This window comes from Saimiri boliviensis, chromosome 19, assembly GCF_048565385.1.
Source record: "Saimiri boliviensis isolate mSaiBol1 chromosome 19, mSaiBol1.pri, whole genome shotgun sequence".
In the NCBI taxonomy this organism is placed as follows: domain Eukaryota; kingdom Metazoa; phylum Chordata; class Mammalia; order Primates; family Cebidae; genus Saimiri; species Saimiri boliviensis.
This window is the reverse complement of record NC_133467.1, coordinates 37984302-38010614: the sequence shown is the minus strand read 5'-3', so window position 1 is coordinate 38010614 and position 26313 is coordinate 37984302. Positions and strand designations below refer to the sequence as shown.

Below are 26313 nucleotides of genomic sequence, written 5' to 3'. Positions count from 1 at the left end.
GAAACTGTCTGTTTACGTCCTTTGGCCATATTTTTAATTGGGTAATTTTTTTTATTAAGTTGAATTCCTCATATATTTTGGATATCAACTCATTATCGGATATATGGTTTTCACATATTTTTCCCATTCCATATGTTGCCTTTTCATTTGGCTGATTGCTTCCTTTGTTGTAAAGAACTTTGCAGTTTGATATAGTTCCTCCTGTTTGCTTTTATTGTATGTGATTTTGGTGTCATATTAAAAAAACTTATTGCCAATACCAGTGTCATGGAATTTTGCTCATTTTGAAATGAAACAGTTTGTCTTACTGAGTTTTAAGAATGCTTTATATGTTCTGTATTGTTTGTGAAAAATAGGATGTTGAGAAAGAGCTATTTGGGTTGATTTCTAGGTTGACCACCTGCATGTAAGAAGTGAAATGAAGCAGAAATGAGAAAAACCTTAGTATTTAATTAACATTTATTTATTGTCAATTTTAATGCAATCCAGTTGTTTGAATCCAAAGACTTGAAACAAATATGTTACAATCAAATTAAGGAACTACATAGCGGTAGTAGATACCCTTCCTTTTCATCTGGGCATGGATACTATTTTTTTTAGGTGGAAATGTTATTGAACTATAGTAGCAGGTGGGAATCATTGTATTTCCATGGAATAACTCCAATATGTTTTCCAATATTGAGCAGACTCTTAGAAATAGAAAGCAAGATCTTTCTTGCTGAAACCAAGTTAAAGCCCACATTTGAATGTTTTTAATCCTGAACTGATAAATTCCTGTTCTTTAAGAAATAATGTTCTTGCTAACTGGCCAGGGAAAAGCCCCTAATGCTACTTTTTATGGCACTAGTTAGCTTACTGATTAAAGTTATATCCAAGAAAAGGGACTTGATGGTTTTCATAAGGAAAGACACTACCAGTGCTGCATCTTTGCTTTTAGAGACTTCACTTTCTGCCACAATACCAAAAATTGGGACACACCAAACATGGGACACACTGAAAATCAGGGTACACTAATTGCTGTAAAACAAAGTGTTATGTCCAGGACTGGTAATGCATTTCTAATATTTTGCTTTTTAGAAATGAATATTTTGCTTTTTAGAAATGTAAGCTTAGCTTTGTCACCATCTATAATTGAATTATTAACTCTCAAAAAGACAGCTCCAACTAAACCCAAAACTGTTTTAAAGCTTTCCATTATCCCTCAAAGTTTAACCCTCATACTAACGAGTTACTCCACTCAGTATTTTCTAACAAAGTAGCCCAAATGCCTGAAAGTCTTGGGAAGGAACCCCACAACAAGACATGTGCTGTAGCTCTAGGCTTAAAAGAAAAAGATAAAAGTGGATAGATTTACTTTTAGAAAGAATTTTATGATGGATTGCTGATTTTTCATGTTGAATTCATAGGTGAATTTTTTATTTCTTAAACGGCTACTTGAGTAAATTACATTTATATGTATTATATAGTCTTGATATCGAACAATGTTCCTGATAGCTAGAGGAGTAAATTGGGCTAGAAATATGACAATAAACAGAAGGTTGATCTGAACCAGACTCATTTTGACTAAAGCGATAAGACAGAGTGCAGCCAAAAGCATGGTTGCTACATCGAAAGGATAGATCTCAGCATGAATCAGCTGTGCCACAGAAGGAAGACTGGCCTAAGTGAGACCCATCTTGGCAATAGCTAGAAGACTTCCATGACCCAGACCCACGTTGGTGACAGCTAGGAGAGTGGACAGATCCAGACCAGTCTTGTCCAAAGGCTGAAGGCTGCTGGAATCCAAACTCATGCTGACCAAAGCTGGAAGACTGATCAGAGCCAGAGCCATGTTCACTGTAGCTTGATACCTGCCGCAACGTAGGTACATGTCGTTCGTGGCTAAAGGAGTCACTTGAGCTGGAACAAAGCTGACTATAACCAGAGGACTTTTCTGAGCCTGACTCACGTGGACCAAAGCCAGAAGACTGGCCTGAGAAAGACTGAGAGGGGCACTGGCTGGAAGAATACCCTGAGACAGTCCCATGTTGGCCAGAGCTAAAAGACTCTCCTGAACCAGAATCATACCATCCCCGGCTAGGAGACTGGCCAGATCCAGAGCCGTGTCGGCCATAGCCAGAAGACTGACTTGAGCCGGAGCCATGGTGGCCATAGCTGGAGGACTGACCTGAGCTAGCTCCATGTTGTCCACAACTTGATGACTGTCCTGATGCAGAACCATGCTGTCCGTGGCTAGAGGAGTGACCCGAGCTAGATCCACGTTGAGTGTAGCCAGAGTACTGTCCTGAACGGGACTCATGCTGACCTAGGCCAGAAGAGTGGCCCGAGCCAGACGCATGTGGGCCACGGCTGGAAGAGCGCCCTGAGCCAGAGCCATGTGGGCCGTGGCTGGAAGACTGCCTGGAACCAGATCCAGGTCGGCCGCGGCTAGGGCTAGGAGACTGGCCAGATCCAGACCCGTGTCGGCCGCGCCCCGAAGACTGACGGGAGCCAGACCCATGCTGACCATAGGCGGAAGACTGACCTGAGCTAGATCCGTGTCGTTCGCCCCTAGATGACGCTCCTGAGCTAGAACCATGTTGGCTGTAGCCAGAGGAGTGACCTGAGCGAGATCCCTGCTGACTGTAACCAGAGGACTGTCCTGAGCTAGACTCATGTTGACCGAAGCCAGAAGAGTGGCCTGAGCCAGACTGATACGGGCCTCGGCTGGAAGAAGAACCTGAGCCAGAACCGTGTTGGCTGTGGTTAGAAGAGGACCCACGTTGGCCGGGGCTAGGAGACCGGCCGGAAGCGGACCCGGACCCGTGTCGGCCGTGGCCCCGAGACTGATGTGAGCCAGAGCCATGCTGACCGTAGCCGGAAGACTGCCCTGAGCTAGATCCCTTCTGGCCAAAGCTGGAGGACTGCTCTGATGTGGAACCGTGTTGTCCGTGGCTAGAGGTGTACCCTGAGCCACTTCCGTGCTGACTATAACCAGAGGACTGTCCTGAGCCGGACCCATGTCGGCCGCGGCTAGGAGACTGACCAGATCCAGAGCCGTGTTGGCCATAGCCAGAAGACTGACTTGGGCCCGAGCCATGGTGGCCATAGCTGGAGGACTGACCTGAGCTAGCTCCATGTTGTTCACAGCTTGATGACTGTCCTGATGCAGAACCATGCTGTCCGTGGCTAGAGGAGTGACCCGAGCTAGATCCGCGTTGAGTGTAGCCAGAGGACTGTCGGGAACGGGACTCATGCTGACCTAGGCCAGAAGAGTGGCCCGAGCCAGACTCATGTGGGCCACGGCTGGAAGAGCGCCCTGAGCCAGAGCCATGGGGGCCGTGGCTGGAAGACTGCCCGGAACCAGATCCATGTCGGCCGCGGCTAGGACTACGAGACTGGCCAGATCCAGACCCGTGTCGGCCGCGCCCCAAAGACTGACGGGAGCCAGACCCATGCTGACCATAGGCGGAAGACTGACCTGAGCTAGATCCGTGTCGTTCGCCCCTAGATGACGCTCCTGAGCTAGAACCATGTTGTCTGTAGCCAGAGGAGTGACCTGAGCCAGATCCATGCTGACTGTAACCAGAGGACTGTCCTGAGCTAGACTCATGTTGACCGAAGCCAGAAGAGTGGCCTGAGCCAGACTGATATGGGCCTTGGCTGGAAGAAGAACCTGAGCCAGAACCGTGTTGGCCGTGGCTAGAAGAGGACCCACGTTGGCCGGGGCTAGGAGACCGGCCGGAAGCGGACCCGGACCCGTGTCGGCCGTGGCCCCGAGACTGATGTGAACCAGAGCCATGCTGACCGTAGCCGGAAGACTGCCCTGAGCTAGATCCCTTCTGGCCAAAGCTGGAGGACTGCCCTGACGTGGAACCGTGTTGTCCATGGCTAGAGGAGTGACCTGAGCCAGAACCATGCTTACTATAACCAGCGGACTGTCCTGAGCCGGACTCGTGTTGGCCATAGCCGGAAGAGTGGCCAGAGCCAGACCCATAGGGGCCACGGCTGGAAGAAGAACCTGAGCCAGAGCCGTGTGGGCCGTGGCTGGAAGAGTGCCCCGAACCGGATCCAGACCCGTGTCGGCCGCGGCCCGAAGACTGATGTGAGCCAGAGCCATGCTGACCGTAGCTGGAAGACTGCCCCGAGCTAGATCCCTCCTGGCCAAAGCTGGAGGACTGTCCTGACGTGGAACCGTGTTGTCCGTGGCTAGAGGTGTACCCCGAGCCACTTCGGTGCTGACTATAACCAGAGGACTGTCCTGAGCTAGACTCATGTTGACCGAAACCAGAAGTGTGGCCTGAGCCAGACTGATATGGGCCTCGGCTGGATGAAGAACCCGAGCCAGAGCCGTGTTGGCCGTGGCTGGAAGAGGACCCACGTTGGCCGGGGCTAGGAGACCGGCCGGAAGCGGACCCGGACCCGTGTCGGCCGTGGCCCCGAGACTGATGTGAGCCAGAGCCATGCTGACCGTAGCCGGAAGACTGCCCTGAGCTAGATCCCTTCTGGCCAAAGCTGGAAGACTGCCCTGACGTGGAACCGTGTTGTCCATGGCTAGACGAGTGAGCTGAGCCAGAACCATGCTGACTATAACCAGAGGACTGTCCTGAGCCAGACTCGTGTTGGCCATAGCCGGAAGAGTGGCCAGAGCCAGACCCATAGGGGCCACGACTGGAAGAAGAACCTGAGCCAGAGCCGTGTGGGCCGTGGCTGGAAGAGTGCCCTGCACCGGATCCAGACCCGTGTCGGCCGCGGCCCGAAGACTGATGTGAGCCAGAGCCATGCTGACCGTAGCTGGAAGACTGCCCCGAGCTAGATCCCTCCTGGCCAAAGCTGGAGGACTGTCCTGACGTGGAACCGTGTTGTCCGTGGCTAGAGGTGTACCCCGAGCCACTTCCGTGCTGACTATAACCAGAGGACTGTCCTGAGCCAGACCCATGTTGGCCGTAGCCGGAAGACTGTCCTGAGCCAGACCCATGTTGGCCGCGGCTAGGAGACTGGCCAGATCCAGAGCCGTGTTGGCCATAGCCAGAAGACTGACTTGAGCCCGAGCCATGGTGGCCATAGCTGGAGGACTGACCTGAGCTAGCTCCATGTTGTCCACAGCTTGATGACTGTCCTGATGCAGAACCATGCTGTCCGTGGCTAGAGGAGTGACCCGAGCTAGATCCGCGTTGAGTGTAGCCAGAGGACTGTCCTGAACGGGACTCATGCTGACCTAGGCCAGAAGAGTGGCCCGAGCCAGACTCATGTGGGCCACGGCTGGAAGAGCGCCCTGAGCCAGAGCCATGGGGGCCGTGGCTGGAAGACTGCCCGGAACCAGATCCATGTCGGCCGCGGCTAGGACTACGAGACTGGCCAGATCCAGACCCGTGTCGGCCGCGCCCCGAAGACTGACGGGAGCCAGACCCATGCTGACCATAGGCGGAAGACTGACCTGAGCTAGATCCGTGTCGTTCGCCCCTAGATGACGCTCCAGAGCTAGAACCATGTTGGCCGTAGCCAGAGGAGTGACCTGAGCCAGATCCATGCTGACTGTAACCAGAGGACTGTCCTGAGCTAGACTCATGTTGACCGAAGCCAGAAGAGTGGCCTGAGCCAGACTGATATGGGCCTTGGCTGGAAGAAGAACCTGAGCCAGAACCGTGTTGGCCGTGGCTAGAAGAGGACCCACGTTGGCCGGGACTAGGAGACCGGCCGGAAGCGGACCCGGACCCATGTCGGCTGTGGCCCCGAGACTGATGTGAGCCAGAGCCATGCTGACCGTAGCCGGAAGACTGCCCTGAGCTAGATCCCTTCTGGCCAAAGCTGGAGGACTGCCCTGACGTGGAACCGTGTTGTCCATGGCTGGACGAGTGACCTGAGCCAGAACCATGCTTACTATAACCGGCGGACTGTCCTGAGCCGGACTCGTGTTGGCCATAGCTGGAAGAGTGGCCAGAGCCAGACCCATAGGGGCCACGGCTGGAAGAAGAACCTGAGCCAGAGCCGTGTGGGCCGTGGCTGGAAGAGTGCCCCGAAGTGGATCCAGACGCGTGTCGGCCGCGGCCCGTAGACTGATGTGAGCCAGAGCCATGCTGACCGTAGCTGGAAGACTGCCCCGAGCTAGATCCCTCCTGGCCAAAGCTGGAGGACTGTCCTGACGTGGAACCGTGTTGTCCGTGGCTAGAGGTGTACCCCGAGCCACTTCGGTGCTGACTATAACCAGAGGACTGTCCTGAGCTAGACTCATGTTGACCGAAGCCAGAAGTGTGGCCTGAGCCAGACTGATATGGGCCTCGGCTGGATGAAGAACCTGAGCCAGAGCCGTGTTGGCCGTGGCTGGAAGAGGACCCACGTTGGCCGGGGCTAGGAGACCGGCCGGAAGCGGACCCGGACCCGTGTCGGCCGTGGCCCCGAGACTGATGTGAGCCAGAGCCATGCTGACCGTAGCTGGAAGACTGCCCTGAGCTAGATCCCTTCTGGCCAAAGCTGGAAGACTGCCCTGACGTGGAACCGTGTTGTCCATGGCTAGACGAGTGACCTGAGCCAGAACCATGCTGACTATAACCAGAGGACTGTCCTGAGCCAGACTCGTGTTGACCGTAGCCGGAAGAGTGGCCAGAGCCAGACCCATAGGGGCCACGGCTGGAAGAAGAACCTGAGCCAGAGCCGTGTGGGCCGTGGCTGGAAGAGTGCCCCGCACCGGATCCAGACCCGTGTCGGCCGCGGCCCGAAGACTGATGTGAGCCAGAGCCATGATGACCGTAGCTGGAAGACTGCCCCGAGCTAGATCCCTCCTGGCCAAAGCTGGAGGACTGTCCTGACGTGGAACTGTGTTGTCCGTGGCTAGAGGTGTACCCGGAGCCACTTCCGTGCTGACTATAACCAGAGGACTGTCCTGAGCTAGACTCATGTTGACCGAAGCCAGAAGAGTGGCCTGAGCCAGACTGATATGGGCCTCGGCTGGAAGAAGAACCTGAGCCAGAGCCGTGTTGGCCGTGGCTGGAAGAGGACCCACGTTGGCCGGGGCTAGGAGACCGGCCGGAAGCGGACCCGGACCCGTTTCGGCCGTGGCCCTGAGACTGATGTGAACCAGAGCCATGCTGACTGTAGCCGGAAGACTGCCCTGAGCTAGATCCCTTCTGGCCAAAGCTGGACGACTGCCCTGACGTGGAACCGTGTTGTCCATGGCTAGACGAGTGAGCTGAGCCAGAACCATGCTGACTATAACCAGAGGACTGTCCTGAGCCTGACTCGTGTTGGCCATAGCCGGAAGAGTGGCCAGAGCCAGACCCATAGGGGCCACGACTGGAAGAAGAACCTGAGCCAGAGCCGTGTGGGCCGTGGCTGGAAGAGTGCCCCGAAGTGGATCCAGACACGTGTCGGCCGCGGCCCGAAGACTGATGTGAGCCAGAGCCATGCTGACCGTAGCTGGAAGACTGCCCCGAGCTAGATCCCTCCTGGCCAAAGCTGGAGGACTGTCCTGACGTGGAACCGTGTTGTCCGTGGCTAGAGGTGTACCCCGAGCCACTTCCGTGCTGACTATAACCAGAGGACTGTCCTGAGCCAGACCCATGTTGGCCGTAGCCGGAAGACTGTCCTGAGCCGGACCCATGTCGGCCGCGGCTAGGAGACTGGCCAGATCCAGAGCCGTGTTGGCCATAGCCAGAAGACTGACTTGAGCCCGAGCCATGGTGGCCATAGCTGGAGGACTGACCTGAGCTGGCTCCATGTTGTCCACAACTTGATGACTGTCCTGATGCAGAACCATGCTGTCCGTGGCTAGAGGAGTGACCCGAGCTAGATCCGCGTTGATTGTAGCCAGAGGACTGTCCTGAACGGGACTCATGCTGACCTAGGCCAGAAGAGTGGCCCGAGCCAGACTCATGTGGGCCACGGCTGGAAGAGCGCCCTGAGCCAGAGCCATGGGGGCCGTGGCTGGAAGACTGCCCGGAACCAGATCCATGTCGGCCGCGGCTAGGACTACGAGACTGGCCAGATCCAGACCCGTGTCGGCCGCGCCCCGAAGACTGACGGGAGCCAGACCCATGCTGACCATAGGCGGAAGACTGACCTGAGCTAGATCCGTGTCGTTCGCCCCTAGATGACGCTCCAGAGCTAGAACCATGTTGGCCGTAGCCAGAGGAGTGACCTGAGCCAGATCCATGCTGACTGTAACCAGAGGACTGTCCTGAGCTAGACTCATGTTGACCGAAGCCAGAAGAGTGGCCTGAGCCAGACTGATACGGGCCTCGGCTGGAAGAAGAACCTGAGCCAGAACCGTGTTGGCTGTGGTTAGAAGAGGACCCACGTTGGCCGGGGCTAGGAGACCGGCCGGAAGCGGACCCGGACCCCTGTCGGCTGTGGCCCCGAGACTGATGTGAGCCAGAGCCATGCTGACCGTAGCCGGAAGACTGCCCTGAGCTAGATCCCTTCTGGCCAAAGCTGGAGGACTGTCCTGACGTGGAACCATGTTGTCCATGGCTAGAGGAGTGACCTGAGCCAGAACCATGCTGACTATAACCAGAGGACTGTCCTGAGCCAGACTCGTGTTGGCCATAGCCGGAAGAGTGGCCAGAGCCAGACCCATAGGGGCCACGGCTGGAAGAAGTCCCTGAGCCAGAGCCGTGTGGGCCGTGGCTGGAAGAGTGCCCCACACCGGATCCAGACCCGTGTCGGCCGCGGCCCGAAGACTGATGTGAGCCAGAGCCATGCTGACCGTAGCTGGAAGACTGCCCCGAGCTAGATCCCTCCTGGCCAAAGCTGGAGGACTGTCCTGACGTGGAACCGTGTTGTCCGTGGCTAGAGGTGTACCCCGAGCCACTTCCGTGCTGACTATAACCAGAGGACTGTCCTGAGCTAGACTCATGTTGACCGAAGCCAGAAGTGTGGCCTGAGCCAGACTGATATGGGCCTCGGCTGGAAGAAGAACCTGAGCCAGAGCCGTGTTGGCCGTGGCTGGAAGAGGACCCACGTTGGCCAGGGCTAGGAGACCGGCCGGAAGCGGACCCGGACCCGTGTCGGCCGTGGCCCCGAGACTGATGTGAGCCAGAGCCATGCTGACCGTAGCCGGAAGACTGCCCTGAGCTAGATCCCTTCTGGCCAAAGCTGGAGGACTGCTCTGATGTGGAACCGTGTTGTCCGTGGCTAGAGGTGTACCCTGAGCCACTTCCGTGCTGACTATAACCAGAGGACTGTCCTGAGCCGGACCCATGTCGGCCGCGGCTAGGAGACTGACCAGATCCAGAGCCGTGTTGGCCATAGCCAGAAGACTGACTTGGGTTCGAGCCATGGTGGCCATAGCTGGAGGACTGACCTGAGCTAGCTCCATGTTGTTCACAGCTTGATGACTGTCCTGATGCAGAACCATGCTGTCCGTGGCTAGAGGAGTGACCCGAGCTAGATCCGCGTTGAGTGTAGCCAGAGGACTGTCCGGAACGGGACTCATGCTGACCTAGGCCAGAAGAGTGGCCCGAGCCAGACTCATGTGGGCCACGGCTGGAAGAGCGCCCTGAGCCAGAGCCATGGGGGCCGTGGCTGGAAGACTGCCCGGAACCAGATCCATGTCGGCCGCGGCTAGGACTACGAGACTGGCCAGATCCAGACCCGTGTCGGCCGCGCCCCGAAGACTGACGGGAGCCAGACCCATGCTGACCATAGGCGGAAGACTGACCTGAGCTAGATCCGTGTCGTTCGCCCCTAGATGACGCTCCTGAGCTAGAACCATGTTGTCCGTAGCCAGAGGAGTGACCTGAGCCAGATCCATGCTGACTGTAACCAGAGGACTGTCCTGAGCTAGACTCATGTTGACCGAAGCCAGAAGAGTGGCCTGAGCCAGACTGATATGGGCCTTGGCTGGAAGAAGAACCTGAGCCAGAACCGTGTTGGCCGTGGCTAGAAGAGGACCCACGTTGGCCGGGGCTAGGAGACCGGCCGGAAGCGGACCCGGACCCATGTCGGCTGTGGCCCCAAGACTGATGTGAGCCAGAGCCATGCTGACCGTAGCCGGAAGACTGCCCTGAGCTAGATCCCTTCTGGCCAAAGCTGGAGGACTGCCCTGACGTGGAACCGTGTTGTCCATGGCTGGACGAGTGACCTGAGCCAGAACCATGCTTACTATAACCGGCGGACTGTCGTGAGCCGGACTCGTGTTGGCCATAGCCGGAAGAGTGGCCAGAGCCAGACCCATAGGGGCCACGGCTGGAAGAAGAACCTGAGCCAGAGCCGTGTGGGCCGTGGCTGGAAGAGTGCCCCAAACCAGATCCAGACCCGTGTCGGCCGCGGCCCGAAGACTGATGTGAGCCAGAGCCATGCTGACCGTAGCTGGAAGACTGCCCCGAGCTAGATCCCTCCTGGCCAAAGCTGGAGGACTGTCCTGACGTGGAACCGTGTTGTCCGTGGCTAGAGGTGTACCCAGAGCCACTTCCGTGCTGACTATAACTAGAGGACTGTCCTGAGCTAGACTCATGTTGACCGAAGCCAGAAGTGTGGCCTGAGCCAGACTGATATGGGCCTCGGCTGGAAGAAGAACCTGAGCCAGAGCCGTGTTGGCCGTGGCTGGAAGAGGACCCACGTTGGCCGGGGCTAGGAGACCGGCCGGAAGCGGACCCGGACCCGTGTCGGCCGTGGCCCCGAGACTGATGTGAGCCAGAGCCATGCTGACCGTAGCCGGAAGACTGCCCTGAGCTAGATCCCTTCTGGCCAAAGTTGGAAGACTGCCCTGACATGGAACCGTGTTGTCCATGGCTAGACGAGTGACCTGAGCCAGAACCATGCTGACTATAACCAGAGGACTGTCCTGAGCCAGACTCGTGTTGGCCGTAGCCGGAAGAGTGGCCAGAGCCAGACCCATAGGGGCCACGGCTGGAAGAAGAACCTGAGCCAGAGCCGTGTGGGCCGTGGCTGGAAGAGTGCCCCGCACCGGATCCAGACCCGTGTCGGCCGCGGCCCGAAGACTGATGTGAGCCAGAGCCATGCTGACCGTAGCTGGAAGACTGCCCCGAGCTAGATCCCTCCTGGCCAAAGCTGGAGGACTGTCCTGACGTGGAACTGTGTTGTCCGTGGCTAGAGGTGTACCCCGAGCCACTTCCGTGCTGACTATAACCAGAGGACTGTCCTGAGCTAGACTCATGTTGACCGAAGCCAGAAGAGTGGCCTGAGCCAGACTGATATGGGCCTCGGCTGGAAGAAGAACCTGAGCCAGAGCCGTGTTGGCCGTGGCTGGAAGAGGACCCACGTTGGCCGGGGCTAGGAGACCGGCCGGAAGCGGACCCGGACCCGTGTCGGCCGTGGCCCCGAGACTGATGTGAACCAGAGCCATGCTGACTGTAGCCGGAAGACTGCCCTGAGCTAGATCCCTTCTGGCCAAAGCTGGAGGACTGCCCTGACGTGGAACCGTGTTGTCCATGGCTAGACGAGTGAGCTGAGCCAGAACCATGCTGACTATAACCAGAGGACTGTCCTGAGCCAGACTCGTGTTGGCCATAGCCGGAAGAGTGGCCAGAGCCAGACCCATAGGGGCCACGACTGGAAGAAGAACCTGAGCCAGAGCCGTGTGGGCCGTGGCTGGAAGAGTGCCCTGCACCGGATCCAGACCCGTGTCGGCCGCGGCCCGAAGACTGATGTGAGCCAGAGCCATGCTGACCGTAGCTGGAAGACTGCCCCGAGCTAGATCCCTCCTGGCCAAAGCTGGAGGACTGTCCTGACGTGGAACCGTGTTGTCCGTGGCTAGAGGTGTACCCCGAGCCACTTCCGTGCTGACTATAACCAGAGGACTGTCCTGAGCCAGACCCATGTTGGCCGTAGCCGGAAGACTGTCCTGAGCCGGACCCATGTCGGCCGCGGCTAGGAGACTGGCCAGATCCAGAGCCGTGTTGGCCATAGCCAGAAGACTGACTTGAGCCCGAGCCATGGTGGCCATAGCTGGAGGACTGACCTGAGCTGGCTCCATGTTGTCCACAACTTGATGACTGTCCTGATGCAGAACCATGCTGTCCGTGGCTAGAGGAGTGACCCGAGCTAGATCCGCGTTGATTGTAGCCAGAGGACTGTCCTGAACGGGACTCATGCTGACCTAGGCCAGAAGAGTGGCCCGAGCCAGACTCATGTGGGCCACGGCTGGAAGAGCGCCCTGAGCCAGAGCCATGGGGGCCGTGGCTGGAAGACTGCCCGGAACCAGATCCATGTCGGCCGCGGCTAGGACTACGAGACTGGCCAGATCCAGACCCGTGTCGGCCGCGCCCCGAAGACTGACGGGAGCCAGACCCATGCTGACCATAGGCGGAAGACTGACCTGAGCTAGATCCGTGTCGTTCGCCCCTAGATGACGCTCCAGAGCTAGAACCATGTTGGCCGTAGCCAGAGGAGTGACCTGAGCCAGATCCATGCTGACTGTAACCAGAGGACTGTCCTGAGCTAGACTCATGTTGACCGAAGCCAGAAGAGTGGCCTGAGCCAGACTGATACGGGCCTCGGCTGGAAGAAGAACCTGAGCCAGAACCGTGTTGGCTGTGGTTAGAAGAGGACCCACGTTGGCCGGGGCTAGGAGACCGGCCGGAAGCGGACCCGGACCCCTGTCGGCTGTGGCCCCGAGACTGATGTGAGCCAGAGCCATGCTGACCGTAGCCGGAAGACTGCCCTGAGCTAGATCCCTTCTGGCCAAAGCTGGAGGACTGTCCTGACGTGGAACCATGTTGTCCATGGCTAGAGGAGTGACCTGAGCCAGAACCATGCTGACTATAACCAGAGGACTGTCCTGAGCCAGACTCGTGTTGGCCATAGCCGGAAGAGTGGCCAGAGCCAGACCCATAGGGGCCACGGCTGGAAGAAGTCCCTGAGCCAGAGCCGTGTGGGCCGTGGCTGGAAGAGTGCCCCACACCGGATCCAGACCCGTGTCGGCCGCGGCCCGAAGACTGATGTGAGCCAGAGCCATGCTGACCGTAGCTGGAAGACTGCCCCGAGCTAGATCCCTCCTGGCCAAAGCTGGAGGACTGTCCTGACGTGGAACCGTGTTGTCCGTGGCTAGAGGTGTACCCCGAGCCACTTCCGTGCTGACTATAACCAGAGGACTGTCCTGAGCTAGACTCATGTTGACCGAAGCCAGAAGTGTGGCCTGAGCCAGACTGATATGGGCCTCGGCTGGAAGAAGAACCTGAGCCAGAGCCGTGTTGGCCGTGGCTGGAAGAGGACCCACGTTGGCCAGGGCTAGGAGACCGGCCGGAAGCGGACCCGGACCCGTGTCGGCCGTGGCCCCGAGACTGATGTGAGCCAGAGCCATGCTGACCGTAGCCGGAAGACTGCCCTGAGCTAGATCCCTTCTGGCCAAAGCTGGAGGACTGCTCTGATGTGGAACCGTGTTGTCCGTGGCTAGAGGTGTACCCTGAGCCACTTCCGTGCTGACTATAACCAGAGGACTGTCCTGAGCCGGACCCATGTCGGCCGCGGCTAGGAGACTGACCAGATCCAGAGCCGTGTTGGCCATAGCCAGAAGACTGACTTGGGTTCGAGCCATGGTGGCCATAGCTGGAGGACTGACCTGAGCTAGCTCCATGTTGTTCACAGCTTGATGACTGTCCTGATGCAGAACCATGCTGTCCGTGGCTAGAGGAGTGACCCGAGCTAGATCCGCGTTGAGTGTAGCCAGAGGACTGTCCGGAACGGGACTCATGCTGACCTAGGCCAGAAGAGTGGCCCGAGCCAGACTCATGTGGGCCACGGCTGGAAGAGCGCCCTGAGCCAGAGCCATGGGGGCCGTGGCTGGAAGACTGCCCGGAACCAGATCCATGTCGGCCGCGGCTAGGACTACGAGACTGGCCAGATCCAGACCCGTGTCGGCCGCGCCCCGAAGACTGACGGGAGCCAGACCCATGCTGACCATAGGCGGAAGACTGACCTGAGCTAGATCCGTGTCGTTCGCCCCTAGATGACGCTCCTGAGCTAGAACCATGTTGTCCGTAGCCAGAGGAGTGACCTGAGCCAGATCCATGCTGACTGTAACCAGAGGACTGTCCTGAGCTAGACTCATGTTGACCGAAGCCAGAAGAGTGGCCTGAGCCAGACTGATATGGGCCTTGGCTGGAAGAAGAACCTGAGCCAGAACCGTGTTGGCCGTGGCTAGAAGAGGACCCACGTTGGCCGGGGCTAGGAGACCGGCCGGAAGCGGACCCGGACCCATGTCGGCTGTGGCCCCAAGACTGATGTGAGCCAGAGCCATGCTGACCGTAGCCGGAAGACTGCCCTGAGCTAGATCCCTTCTGGCCAAAGCTGGAGGACTGCCCTGACGTGGAACCGTGTTGTCCATGGCTGGACGAGTGACCTGAGCCAGAACCATGCTTACTATAACCAGCGGACTGTCCTGAGCCGGACTCGTGTTGGCCATAGCCGGAAGAGTGGCCAGAGCCAGACCCATAGGGGCCACGGCTGGAAGAAGAACCTGAGCCAGAGCCGTGTGGGCCGTGGCTGGAAGAGTGCCCCAAACCAGATCCAGACCCGTGTCGGCCGCGGCCCGAAGACTGATGTGAGCCAGAGCCATGCTGACCGTAGCTGGAAGACTGCCCCGAGCTAGATCCCTCCTGGCCAAAGCTGGAGGACTGTCCTGACGTGGAACCGTGTTGTCCGTGGCTAGAGGTGTACCCAGAGCCACTTCCGTGCTGACTATAACTAGAGGACTGTCCTGAGCTAGACTCATGTTGACCGAAGCCAGAAGTGTGGCCTGAGCCAGACTGATATGGGCCTCGGCTGGAAGAAGAACCTGAGCCAGAGCCGTGTTGGCCGTGGCTGGAAGAGGACCCACGTTGGCCGGGGCTAGGAGACCGGCCGGAAGCGGACCCGGACCCGTGTCGGCCGTGGCCCCGAGACTGATGTGAGCCAGAGCCATGCTGACCGTAGCCGGAAGACTGCCCTGAGCTAGATCCCTTCTGGCCAAAGTTGGAAGACTGCCCTGACATGGAACCGTGTTGTCCATGGCTAGACGAGTGACCTGAGCCAGAACCATGCTGACTATAACCAGAGGACTGTCCTGAGCCAGACTCGTGTTGGCCGTAGCCGGAAGAGTGGCCAGAGCCAGACCCATAGGGGCCACGGCTGGAAGAAGAACCTGAGCCAGAGCCGTGTGGGCCGTGGCTGGAAGAGTGCCCCGCACCGGATCCAGACCCGTGTCGGCCGCGGCCCGAAGACTGATGTGAGCCAGAGCCATGCTGACCGTAGCTGGAAGACTGCCCCGAGCTAGATCCCTCCTGGCCAAAGCTGGAGGACTGTCCTGACGTGGAACTGTGTTGTCCGTGGCTAGAGGTGTACCCCGAGCCACTTCCGTGCTGACTATAACCAGAGGACTGTCCTGAGCTAGACTCATGTTGACCGAAGCCAGAAGAGTGGCCTGAGCCAGACTGATATGGGCCTCGGCTGGAAGAAGAACCTGAGCCAGAGCCGTGTTGGCCGTGGCTGGAAGAGGACCCACGTTGGCCGGGGCTAGGAGACCGGCCGGAAGCGGACCCGGACCCGTGTCGGCCGTGGCCCCGAGACTGATGTGAACCAGAGCCATGCTGACTGTAGCCGGAAGACTGCCCTGAGCTAGATCCCTTCTGGCCAAAGCTGGAGGACTGCCCTGACGTGGAACCGTGTTGTCCATGGCTAGACGAGTGAGCTGAGCCAGAACCATGCTGACTATAACCAGAGGACTGTCCTGAGCCAGACTCGTGTTGGCCATAGCCGGAAGAGTGGCCAGAGCCAGACCCATAGGGGCCACGACTGGAAGAAGAACCTGAGCCAGAGCCGTGTGGGCCGTGGCTGGAAGAGTGCCCTGCACCGGATCCAGACCCGTGTCGGCCGCGGCCCGAAGACTGATGTGAGCCAGAGCCATGCTGACCGTAGCTGGAAGACTGCCCCGAGCTAGATCCCTCCTGGCCAAAGCTGGAGGACTGTCCTGACGTGGAACCGTGTTGTCCGTGGCTAGAGGTGTACCCCGAGCCACTTTCGTGCTGACTATAACCAGAGGACTGTCCTGAGCCAGACCCATGTTGGCCGTAGCCGGAAGACTGTCCTGAGCCGGACCCATGTCGGCCGCGGCTAGGAGACTGGCCAGATCCAGAGCCGTGTTGGCCATAGCCAGAAGACTGACTTGAGCCCGAGCCATGGTGGCCATAGCTGGAGGACTGACCTGAGCTAGCTCCATGTTGTCCACAGCTTGATGACTGTCCTGATGCAGAACCATGCTGTCCGTGGCTAGAGGAGTGACCCGAGCTAGATCCGCGTTGAGTGTAGCCAGAGGACTGTCCTGAACGGGACTCATGCTGACCTAGGCCAGAAGAGTGGCCCGAGCCAGACTCATGTGGGCCACGGCTGGAAGAGCGCCCTGAGCCAGAGCCATGGGGGCCGTGGCTGGAAGACTGCCCGGAACCAGATCCATGTCGGCCGCGGCTAGGACTACGAGACTGGCCAGATCCAGACCCGTGTCGGCCGCGCCCCGAAGACTGACGGGAGCCAGACCCATGCTGACCATAGGCGGAAGACTGACCTGAGCTAGATCCGTGTCGTTCGCCCCTAGATGACGCTCCTGAGCTAGAACCATGTTGTCCGTAGCCAGAGGAGTGACCTGAGCCAGATCCATGCTGACTGTAACCAGAGGACTGTCCTGAGCTAGACTCATGTTGACCGAAGTCAGAAGAGTGGCCTGAGCCAGACTGATATGGGCCTTGGCTGGAAGAAGAACCTGAGCCAGAACCGTGTTGGCCGTGGCTAGAAGAGGACCCACGTTGGCCGGGGCTAGGATACCGGTTGGAAGCGGACCCGGACCCATGTCGGCTGTGGCCCCGAGACTGATGTGAGCCAGAGCCATGCTGACCGTAGCCGGAAGACTGCCCTGAGCTAGATCCCTTCTGGCCAAAGCTGGAGGACTGCCCTGACGTGGAACCGTGTTGTCCATGGCTAGAGGAGTGACCTGAGCCAGAACCATGCTTACTATAACCAGCGGACTGTCCTGAGCCGGACTCGTGTTGGCCATAGCCGGAAGAGTGGCCAGAGCCAGACCCATAGGGGCCACGGCTGGAAGAAGAACCTGAGCCAGAGCCGTGTGGGCCGTGGCTGGAAGAGTGCCCCGAACCGGATCCAGACCCGTGTCGGCCGCGGCCCGAAGACTGATGTGAGCCAGAGCCATGCTGACCGTAGCTGGAAGACTGCCCCGAGCTAGATCCCTCCTGGCCAAAGCTGGAGGACTGTCCTGACGTGGAACTGTGTTGTCCGTGGCTAGAGGTGTACCCCGAGCCACTTCCGTGCTGACTATAACCAGAGGACTGTCCTGAGCTAGACTCATGTTGACCGAAGCCAGAAGAGTGGCCTGAGCCAGACTGATATGGGCCTCGGCTGGAAGAAGAACCTGAGCCAGAGCCGTGTTGGCCGTGGCTGGAAGAGGACCCACGTTGGCCGGGGCTAGGAGACCGGCCGGAAGCGGACCCGGACCCGTGTCGGCCGTGGCCCCGAGACTGATGTGAGCCAGAGCCATGCTGACCGTAGCCGGAAGACTGCCGTGAGCTAGATCCCTTCTGGCCAAAGCTGGAGGACTGCCCTGACGTGGAACCGTGTTGTCCATGGCTAGACGAGTGACCTGAGCCAGAACCATGCTGACTATAACCAGAGGACTGTCCTGAGCCAGACTCGTGTTGGCCATAGCCGGAAGAGTGGCCAGAGCCAGACCCATAGGGGCCACGGCTGGAAGAAGAACCTGAGCCAGAGCCGTGTGGGCCGTGGCTGGAAGAGTGCCCCGCACCGGATCCAAACCCGTGTCGGCCGCGGCCCGAAGACTGATGTGAGCCAGAGCCATGCTGACCGTAGCTGGAAGACTGCCCCGAGCTAGATCCCTCCTGGCCAAAGCTGGAGGACTGTCCTGACGTGGAACTGTGTTGTCCGTGGCTAGAGGTGTACCCCGAGCCACTTCCGTGCTGACTATAACCAGAGGACTGTCCTGAGCTAGACTCATGTTGAGCGAAGCCAGAAGAGTGGCCTGAGCCAGACTGATAAGGGCCTCGGCTGGAAGAAGAACCTGAGCCAGAGCCGTGTTGGCCGTGGCTGGAAGAGGACCCACGTTGGCCGGGGCTAGGAGACCGGCCGGAAGCGGACCCGGACCCGTGTCGGCCGTGGCCCCGAGACTGATGTGAGCCAGAGCCATGCTGACCATAGCCGGAAGACTGCCCTGAGCTAGATCCCTTCTGGCCAAAGCTGGAGGACTGCCCTGACGTGGAACCGTGTTGTCCATGGCTAGACGAGTGACCTGAGCCAGAACCATGCTGACTATAACCAGAGGACTGTCCTGAGCCAGACTCGTGTTGGCCGTAGCCGGAAGAGTGGCCAGAGCCAGACCCATAGGGGCCACGACTGGAAGAAGAACCTGAGCCAGAGCCGTGTGGGCCGTGGCTGGAAGAGTGCCCCGAACTGGATCCAGACCCATGTCGGCCGCGGCCCGAAGACTGATGTGAGCCAGAGCCATGCTGACCGTAGCTGGAAGACTGCCCCGAGCTAGATCCCTCCTGGCCAAAGCTGGAGGACTGTCCTGACGTGGAACCGTGTTGTCCGTGGCTAGAGGTGTACCCGGAGCCACTTCCGTGCTGACTATAACCAGAGGACTGTCCTGAGCCAGACCCATGTTGGCCGTAGCCGGAAGACTGTCCTGAGCCGGACCCATGTCGGCCGCGGCTAGGAGACTGGCCAGATCCAGAGCCGTGTTGGCCATAGCCAGAAGACTGACTTGAGCCCGAGCCATGGTGGCCATAGCTGGAGGACTGACCTGAGCTAGCTCCATGTTGTCCACAGCTTGATGACTGTCCTGATGCAGAACCATGCTGTCCGTGGCTAGAGGAGTGACCCGAGCTAGATCCGCGTTGAGTGTAGCCAGAGGACTGTCCTGAACGGGACTCATGCTGACCTAGGCCAGAAGAGTGGCCCGAGCCAGACTCATGTGGGCCACGGCTGGAAGAGCGCCCTGAGCCAGAGCCATGGGGGCCGTGGCTGGAAGACTGCCCGGAACCAGATCCACGTCGGCCGCGGCTAGGACTACGAGACTGGCCAGATCCAGACCCGTGTCGGCCGCGCCCCGAAGACTGACGGGAGCCAGACCCATGCTGACCATAGGCGGAAGACTGACCTGAGCTAGATCCGTGTCGTTCGCCCCTAGATGACGCTCCTGAGCTAGAACCGTGTTGTCCATAGCCAGAGGAGTGACCTGAGCGAGATCCCTGCTGACTGTAACCAGAGGACTGTCCTGAGCTAGACTCAAGTTTTCCGAAGCCTGAAGAGTGGCCTGAAGCAGACTCATGTGGGCCAGTGCTGGGAGAATGACTTTGTCTGGTACCTTGTTGGCTGTAGGTGGAAGCCTTCTCATTAGTAGTCCCAATTTGACTATGAGTATCAGACTGCGTACATCTAGAGGTGTGTTCACCATGGTTAGAAGACTGACTGGAGGCATAGCTATGTTTGTATAGAGTGGATTTCTGACCTGAACTAGCTGTATATTTATCACAGCTAGTCGAGTGTCCCAGTATAGAACCTTGTTTCCCATTGGTGGAGGACTGACACAATCTCGAGTCCTGTTGTGTGTAGCCAGAGAAGTGTCCTGAGTGAGTGTCATGTTGACCTATGTCAGAAGAGTGATCTGAGTCAGACTCATATGAGCCACAGCTAGAAGCTTGCCCTGAGCCTAACTCATGTTCTCTGTAACTTGAATCAGTTGGATTATTTGAATTTGACCAACGTTCTTGTTCCTTACAGGTTTCTGAGGTGAATTCATGGTCCTGCTTACCAGGAGAATGATGAGATTTCTTCTTATGTTGTTTCTTCGTCAAGGATTCATTTGAGTCAGACCAGTTTTGTTTAGAAATGAAAGGCTGATCATCTGAGTGGTGTGTGTGCTCTTGTTGTCCATAAGTGTCAGACCAAGTTGCGAAGTTTGATTTTTTTCTGCAATTACTTGAATGAACATAACCACTTTCTTGACTTTCAGACCTTTCTTTCTCATGAGACGCATTTTTGCTTTTCTCACCACCTTTGAAATCCTTTAAAGTTGAGTGTATGTTTTCTCCAGATATTTTCCTGTGCCCAGAACTAGAGAAGTTTCTTTGGTAATGCAGGCTTCTGCATATGGATTTAGGCCTATGTTTCTTGCTTCTTCTGGAGTTCCTGGAATAGGAATCGTTCTCTCCTGCACTCCAACTTGAATGACTGGAAGAGGCTTCTTGCCCTTTTTCCTCCTCTTCTTCTGTTTCATCTTGTTCCTCTTGGTGCTGGTGACTGTCGTCTCTCAGCTTTGACCCTGAAGCTTGGTAGTAATCTTTGCCAATGATTTTATTACGAGCCTGAACCAGCTGGAATATCATCAGAAGATACTCAGTAAAATCCACTTTCTTGTTATGATCTCGATCCAGACTTTTCAAGATGAGCTCCACAGTATCTGGATCATTTGGATTCTGTATAAGAACAAGGTACAAAGAGTAGCTCTGTTAGTATAGGCCATACACCAGCTAAACAACTGAAGAGAAGATGTGAAAATGTAAATATTTGGCTTATTCATGTGGAACTTATTACATAGTCTTTTAGTCTGGATTGCTGTATCCTGACCAGAAAGAGAAAAAGGAGTATGCAGTGAGTAATGTGGTGAGAAATAACTAGAAAATGATTCAATGAAAAGATGAAAGGGAACAAGAGGACTGATTATTTTTGGCAAACAATGGGTCAAATATGAATGATTAGCTAATTTATAAATAATTTTTTATACCCATATTATATAAATTTTCTTTATTTGTCCAATTAAATTAATTAGGTAAGTAATTACTCACTGAACAAAGATTTATTATGCTATTTGCCTAGCATTATGTTATATGCGAGTATAAGTCAACAAACAAGTTTGCTTTCTGAAAAAGATGGAATTTCAAGTTGAGTTGGTCAGATATACAAACAAAATTATAATTTATTGTGGTAAGGTTTCTACCAGAGTACACTGGAGAGGAACCAATGGAGGTCTTAGAAAGTTTAATGAGAGTAAATGATGCCTTTTTAAGGATGGATTAGAATTAGCCAAACAAAGGAGTAGGAAGATATGGAGAAAGGGAAAAGATTGTTCTAGGCAGAGGGAATGATATGAATAAAGGGCTGGAGGTAAAAGAAGGCTTGGAGCATTTAAGGAAAGAAATCTAGGATTGCTAGATTTAGAGTTTGAAGAGTTAAGAAATGTGGATAAAGATAAATAGGGACCAGATTATGACTTTTAAGTCATGTTAAGGAATTTTGTACTTTAAGAGCAATTGGGAGCTGTTAAAGGATTTTTAGCTGAGTAGTGAAATTATTATATTTGCATCTAATGCTGAGATTAGAAGTAGTAGGTGGCCTGCGCTAGAGGACTAAGAATAGTGATGAAGAGAAATGGCCTCTTTTGAGAGATATTGATGAGTTAGATGGAGGTTGGAAGGTAGTGGTATGTGCTGAGAGAGAGAAAATAAAAAATGACACCAGATTTTTGCCTTGGGCAAAAAGATGAAGGAATAAGGTTTGAGGGGAAGATTATGAGATTCATAGCTGACACACTGAATATCTGACATCTGATATCTGAATATCATATCTAAAATTCATAGAAATCCAAATAATATTCAGTAAGCAGTTGCATTTAAGGAATGGAAACTCAAAAGTCTGATCTAAGCTCCCAAATATTCATTTCTAGAGCCAACATTTATAAGGTGGTGGACATATTCTTTTGTGATTCAGGGGTAAATGCTAATTTCCTAAAATTGGAAATGTAGGCATTTACCTAGATCGGAAAATTTTTCTTAGGCAGACTATGTTTGTAAGAATTGGTCACTTAGATAGGATGTTATTTAATCTGTGTGTGTTTTTTTTTTTGTTGTTTAGTAGTATCACTTCCCTTAGCTATGCTATGGAAACCATTATGGATCAGCTCTTGACTTTATCTTAAACTTTTACCACACCCTCTTCTCTGTCACCAAGTAGGGAGAATCCTTTAGGATGCTGACATCTGTGACAAGAAGGTGGAAAGGGATGAAGAAGAAAAGTCCTGTATAATTCTATGTTGGCATGGAGTTCTTACCTTCAGAATTTGATGAAACTCATTTTCCAAAAGTTCTTTCAGCTCTGCCTTGTTCAACATATCATACTCCCCATACTTAGTGGCATATTGGTAGAAAACATCGATGACAGTGATGATGCCTTGCAGGAGTTTAGGCATTTTTTTTTTTTCAAGTTTGAGCAACCTAAAGGGAGGAAAAAGAGGGACCAACCCCTTACTACTCTTATTTCTTGTTTAAACGCATAAATAGATCTAATTATTTATAATAATTGTTCAGAATTAGGCATGTTTAAATTCATTGTGTTGTAATCAAGAACTAATCCAGAGTTGAATGACTTGTTCAATCAAGACTTGTAGCAAGAGAGTGATGAAAGTAGGAAAGTAATCCATGGGTCTTATTTCCATTCCTGAATGAATATAGGAAAAATGACTTTCTGTTTTGGTTTCCCTGCCATTACCAGGGATAATATCAGCTTTGTTCAGTGGCTTTAAAAGTCCTAAGTGTTCCACTTCATCTGCTTCCTCTTTCTCTCTAGGTTCCAATAATACTGTGGGTACAGGTCCATACTACATGACATGCCTGACTTCAACTAAGGAGCATCAATGGCTGAACTGAACTCTCAAGACTTCAGGTCAGAGAAAGTAGACAAAGTGACCATAGCCAACAATGAGCCTAGATGATACGAAACTGAAGGCAGATTCAGTTTCTGTTTTCATTCTTCAAGCAGTAAGTGACCCTCAGACCTTGGTACACACTAGAAAAAGCTCAGCAGTGAAGAAGGCAACCTGCCTGTGGATAATTAGAACCCTATGATATCCATGATATTAGGGAAATGACCTCAAAGAAAGGACATAATATACATAGTCCTAGTCATTGTTTCATTTTCCTTTTCAACAAACTTAAACTTATGCCATAGTTGCCCAGAGTATACTAAAAAGAAGCCTTGTATCTAGTGCCTCTTTGCTTTAAAGCACATCCTGGACTTTCTTAATTTATATCCCTAAGTACCCTTGAGCAGACTGGAACTCCTGCTCACTTACCTAGCTCACCAGAGGAACAAGTAGGAGATAGAAGCCGCTTGCAGGGTGCTGCTAGTTTGGCAGAGTGGCCTTTTTATAGAGGGAGTAATGGTCCATCTTAGGGAGGAGATGCTCTCTTTGAGATGTCCTAATTTACTCCTAAACAAATCCATCTCCACCTCTGTCTCCACCTCTTACGTGTTTACCTTCTTTCTCACTTCCTTACATGTTCACTTAAGATTGCATTAGCAATTCCCAAATCTGGGCTACTCTCAGCCCCACCTGCCAAAGTGGCACTTTGCAGAAAGGCCTCTTTTTGTATTCATCAAACTATCTAGCACAATACATTGACAACAAATTGTGTGGATTTTAATAGAAGTTGAGTGGAGTGTGTGCAGGGACATCATGGCCCAAATGCCAAAGAATCATGGAAATTGATGATTAAAAGATTATCTAGTCAAACTCTCCCATTCTAAGCTTAATTTTCTTAAATGGTATTCCAGCCAAAGTGTCATCTGTGGTATTTTTATTAGCTTTTAAAATGGTTAATGGTGCCAGAGGCCATCCTTTTATGTCTTTACTACCTCAATTTACCAGACCCCTTATTGGCCATACATCAATGGAACTTTCATTTCAAACACCCTATAACCATAGGAAGAAATGCATGCTTATTAGCATGGTACCCATGGTTCTTCATGATCTGGGCTGTGGCTTTTTTCCAGGTCCATTTCTCCCCTCCATATTTCTCTTTGTGCTCCACCAGTAATTATTAATACTTAAAACTTCCTCAATATACCATGTTTTTTCATATTTTTTCTTAGAATATCTTTCCTCACTATCTGCCTAGTGAACTAATTTTTCTTCAAAATTCATCTTAGGCTTCCCATAGGAAATTTTTCTTTAATTACTCAAGGAAAACTTGTAATTGTGTACCTTGTTTATATTTATTATTGTATCAATCATACTATATTGTATCTTTTAAACTTGTTTTACTATACAATTATTATTTAATATAAAAATTAGAAAATATTGATAAGCAAATAAGATGGAATCAAAATACCTTTAAAGTCACTACCCCAAAATAACTAATAGTAGTTATTTGTTGTATATCCTTGACTTGCACACACACACACACACACACTCTCTCTCTCTCTCTCTCTCTCTCTCTCTCTCTTTCTCTCTCTTTCTCTCATCTGTGGGCTTATATCATTTCTAGACTATGAGCTCCTTGAGAATAAGGAATGGACATTATATATCCTTATGTCACTTGGAGACCTAGTATACCACTTGTCTCACATAAAGGTCTCTAATAAATGCCAGTTTGAATTAAATTGAAAGAGAAGCAAGGATCAAGAGTATAGTCCTCTGAATTGGTCAGCTTCTGCCTTTTCACAGTAGGACAGGATCTGCCCTCTCTCTTGCCATCTTTGCCTCAGAGGACATGATTTTACCTGAATATAAACTGAATCTTAGCATCAAGAATCAGTGAGTGGCTTTCTGCTTATTTCTGTGGACCTTGCTCTGCATTTCATCCATTGTGAACATGTGACAAATTTCATTGAAGCTGTCTGAAGTTACATGGACTTAAAACTTGTGCAATATGGTAATCAGGATTTGAGAAGGTGTGGTAGCAAGTCTTGGCAAGTGATGAATTACATGATTCCAAATTCAACTATTGTTAGGCTATGTGTTTTCTTCTAAGAATTGCCCAGAGGGCTGCAGAGTCAGTATCCATTCTGTAGCCATGTTTCCTCTGGATGTCTGATTGGGCTAGGTTTTCATACTTCATCAGAGCAGTGACCTTTTTAAAGGTGTGGCTGAGACTGTGGGAGTGAAGGGGAGGTGGAATTTGCTGAGTGAAGACCGATTTCCTGCAGGAGCCAGGTGTTGTCATGAAGGGAGGAGAGGCTTGTGAGTGAGGACTCTTCAGGTGAACGTGCTTTTGGGGCCAGTGTTCTCCTAAGACAGCGATCAGCAAACTTTTTTTGTACAGGGCCAGATAATACTAAATATTATCTCTGCAGGACAGATAGTTTTTGTTGCAACTACTCAACTCTGCTGTTGTAGCATAAAAGCAGCCATAGATAAAATGTAAACAAATAAGCATGGCTATGTTTCAGTATAACTTATTTATTAATACTGATCTTTGAATTTCATATAATTTCACGTCATATATTTTTTCAACCACTTACAAATATGGAAAACCTTTTTATCCTGTAGGCTACAGAAAAATGGATGACAAAGTAGCTATGAACTGCAGGCTGTAGTTTACCACTCTTTGCTCCTCTTCTGTATTTGGTTTTCGGGAAGATTCTCCAGGAGAGGAGAATATGAGAGAAAAGAAGGACTGAAAAGTGTGCGACATTAGAACCACTAACTCTACCATGAGAGCAACAATCAAGGTGAATTTGTGAATGTCAGCATATGTGGGATGGTAGGGAAAGGGAACAGAACAAGGGGCCTTTGGCTGCTCATAAAAGGCAGGTAAATTTTGATTTGATGTATGGGAGAAATTTTTAATATTTGCATTGACTGAAAATGCAGTGAGCTCTTTGTGAAGTAACTGAATTTATTGTCAAGTATCATATGAATAGCTTTTTACTATTAAAGAAAAAATTAATCTTTTCAGTACTTTATTTTCTGAATATATTCACCAACCAGAATTTTGTTGGGCTTTTTTTCCTGGTTTGTATCATGAAAATAAGAAGTATATTACATATGCGTTTTGGTCTCTTCACTCCCTATTGAGAGTTACTTACTAAAAGTTGGAATAGATTAACACAAAAGTTACTTTTAAAACAGATTCATGATTTTTTTCAGAGTGTGTGGTCCACAGTAAAAGGTTTGGACATGAAGGTTCCTCCATCATAAGTTTGGTTAGCAGTTTTTTTCCCCCTTGGAGAGGATAAGTTTCAGAAGAAAAGCTTTTCTATGGTATGGGTCATGTTTTAGGTTTTTGAATGCCTTTCTCTGTGTGTTGGCAGAAGAATGGAAATTACATTTCTTTTTATGTCAAACACAGTGCTCTGTGTGCAGGTGTACATCGTTTTGTTAATTCTCACAGCAACCCTGTTATCTAGGTGTTATATTTCCATTTTGCAGATGAGAAAACATAGGCTCAGATGAAATCTATAACGTGTTTCAAGTCACTTAGCTAGTAATGAAGGAGACAAAAGTTAAATTCAAATCTGCTTTTCCCTAGAAATAGCAAGTAGGGAACTGTTCTTATCTTGGTAAAGGAGGAGTTTTGGAGACGGTTCTTGAGGAATGGAATG

The 26313-nt window shown here is 52.9% G+C and overlaps 1 protein-coding gene across 1 annotated transcript; it reads right to left on the bottom strand.

The window, feature by feature from the left end:
* Positions 1-444: 444 nt before the first annotated feature.
* Positions 445-23109, bottom strand: HRNR (hornerin). The gene is given in 12 exon segments (NM_001433703.1): positions 445-2997; positions 3934-4529; positions 4848-4918; positions 4958-5611; positions 6275-9829; positions 10493-14031; positions 14034-14047; positions 14711-15373; positions 17993-18323; positions 18325-20408; positions 22040-22202; positions 23060-23109. Coding segments are annotated over 11 exon segments (13020 nt in total). The 5' UTR covers positions 22178-22202; positions 23060-23109; the 3' UTR covers positions 445-1622.
* Between the last annotated feature and the right edge of the window lie 3204 nt (positions 23110-26313).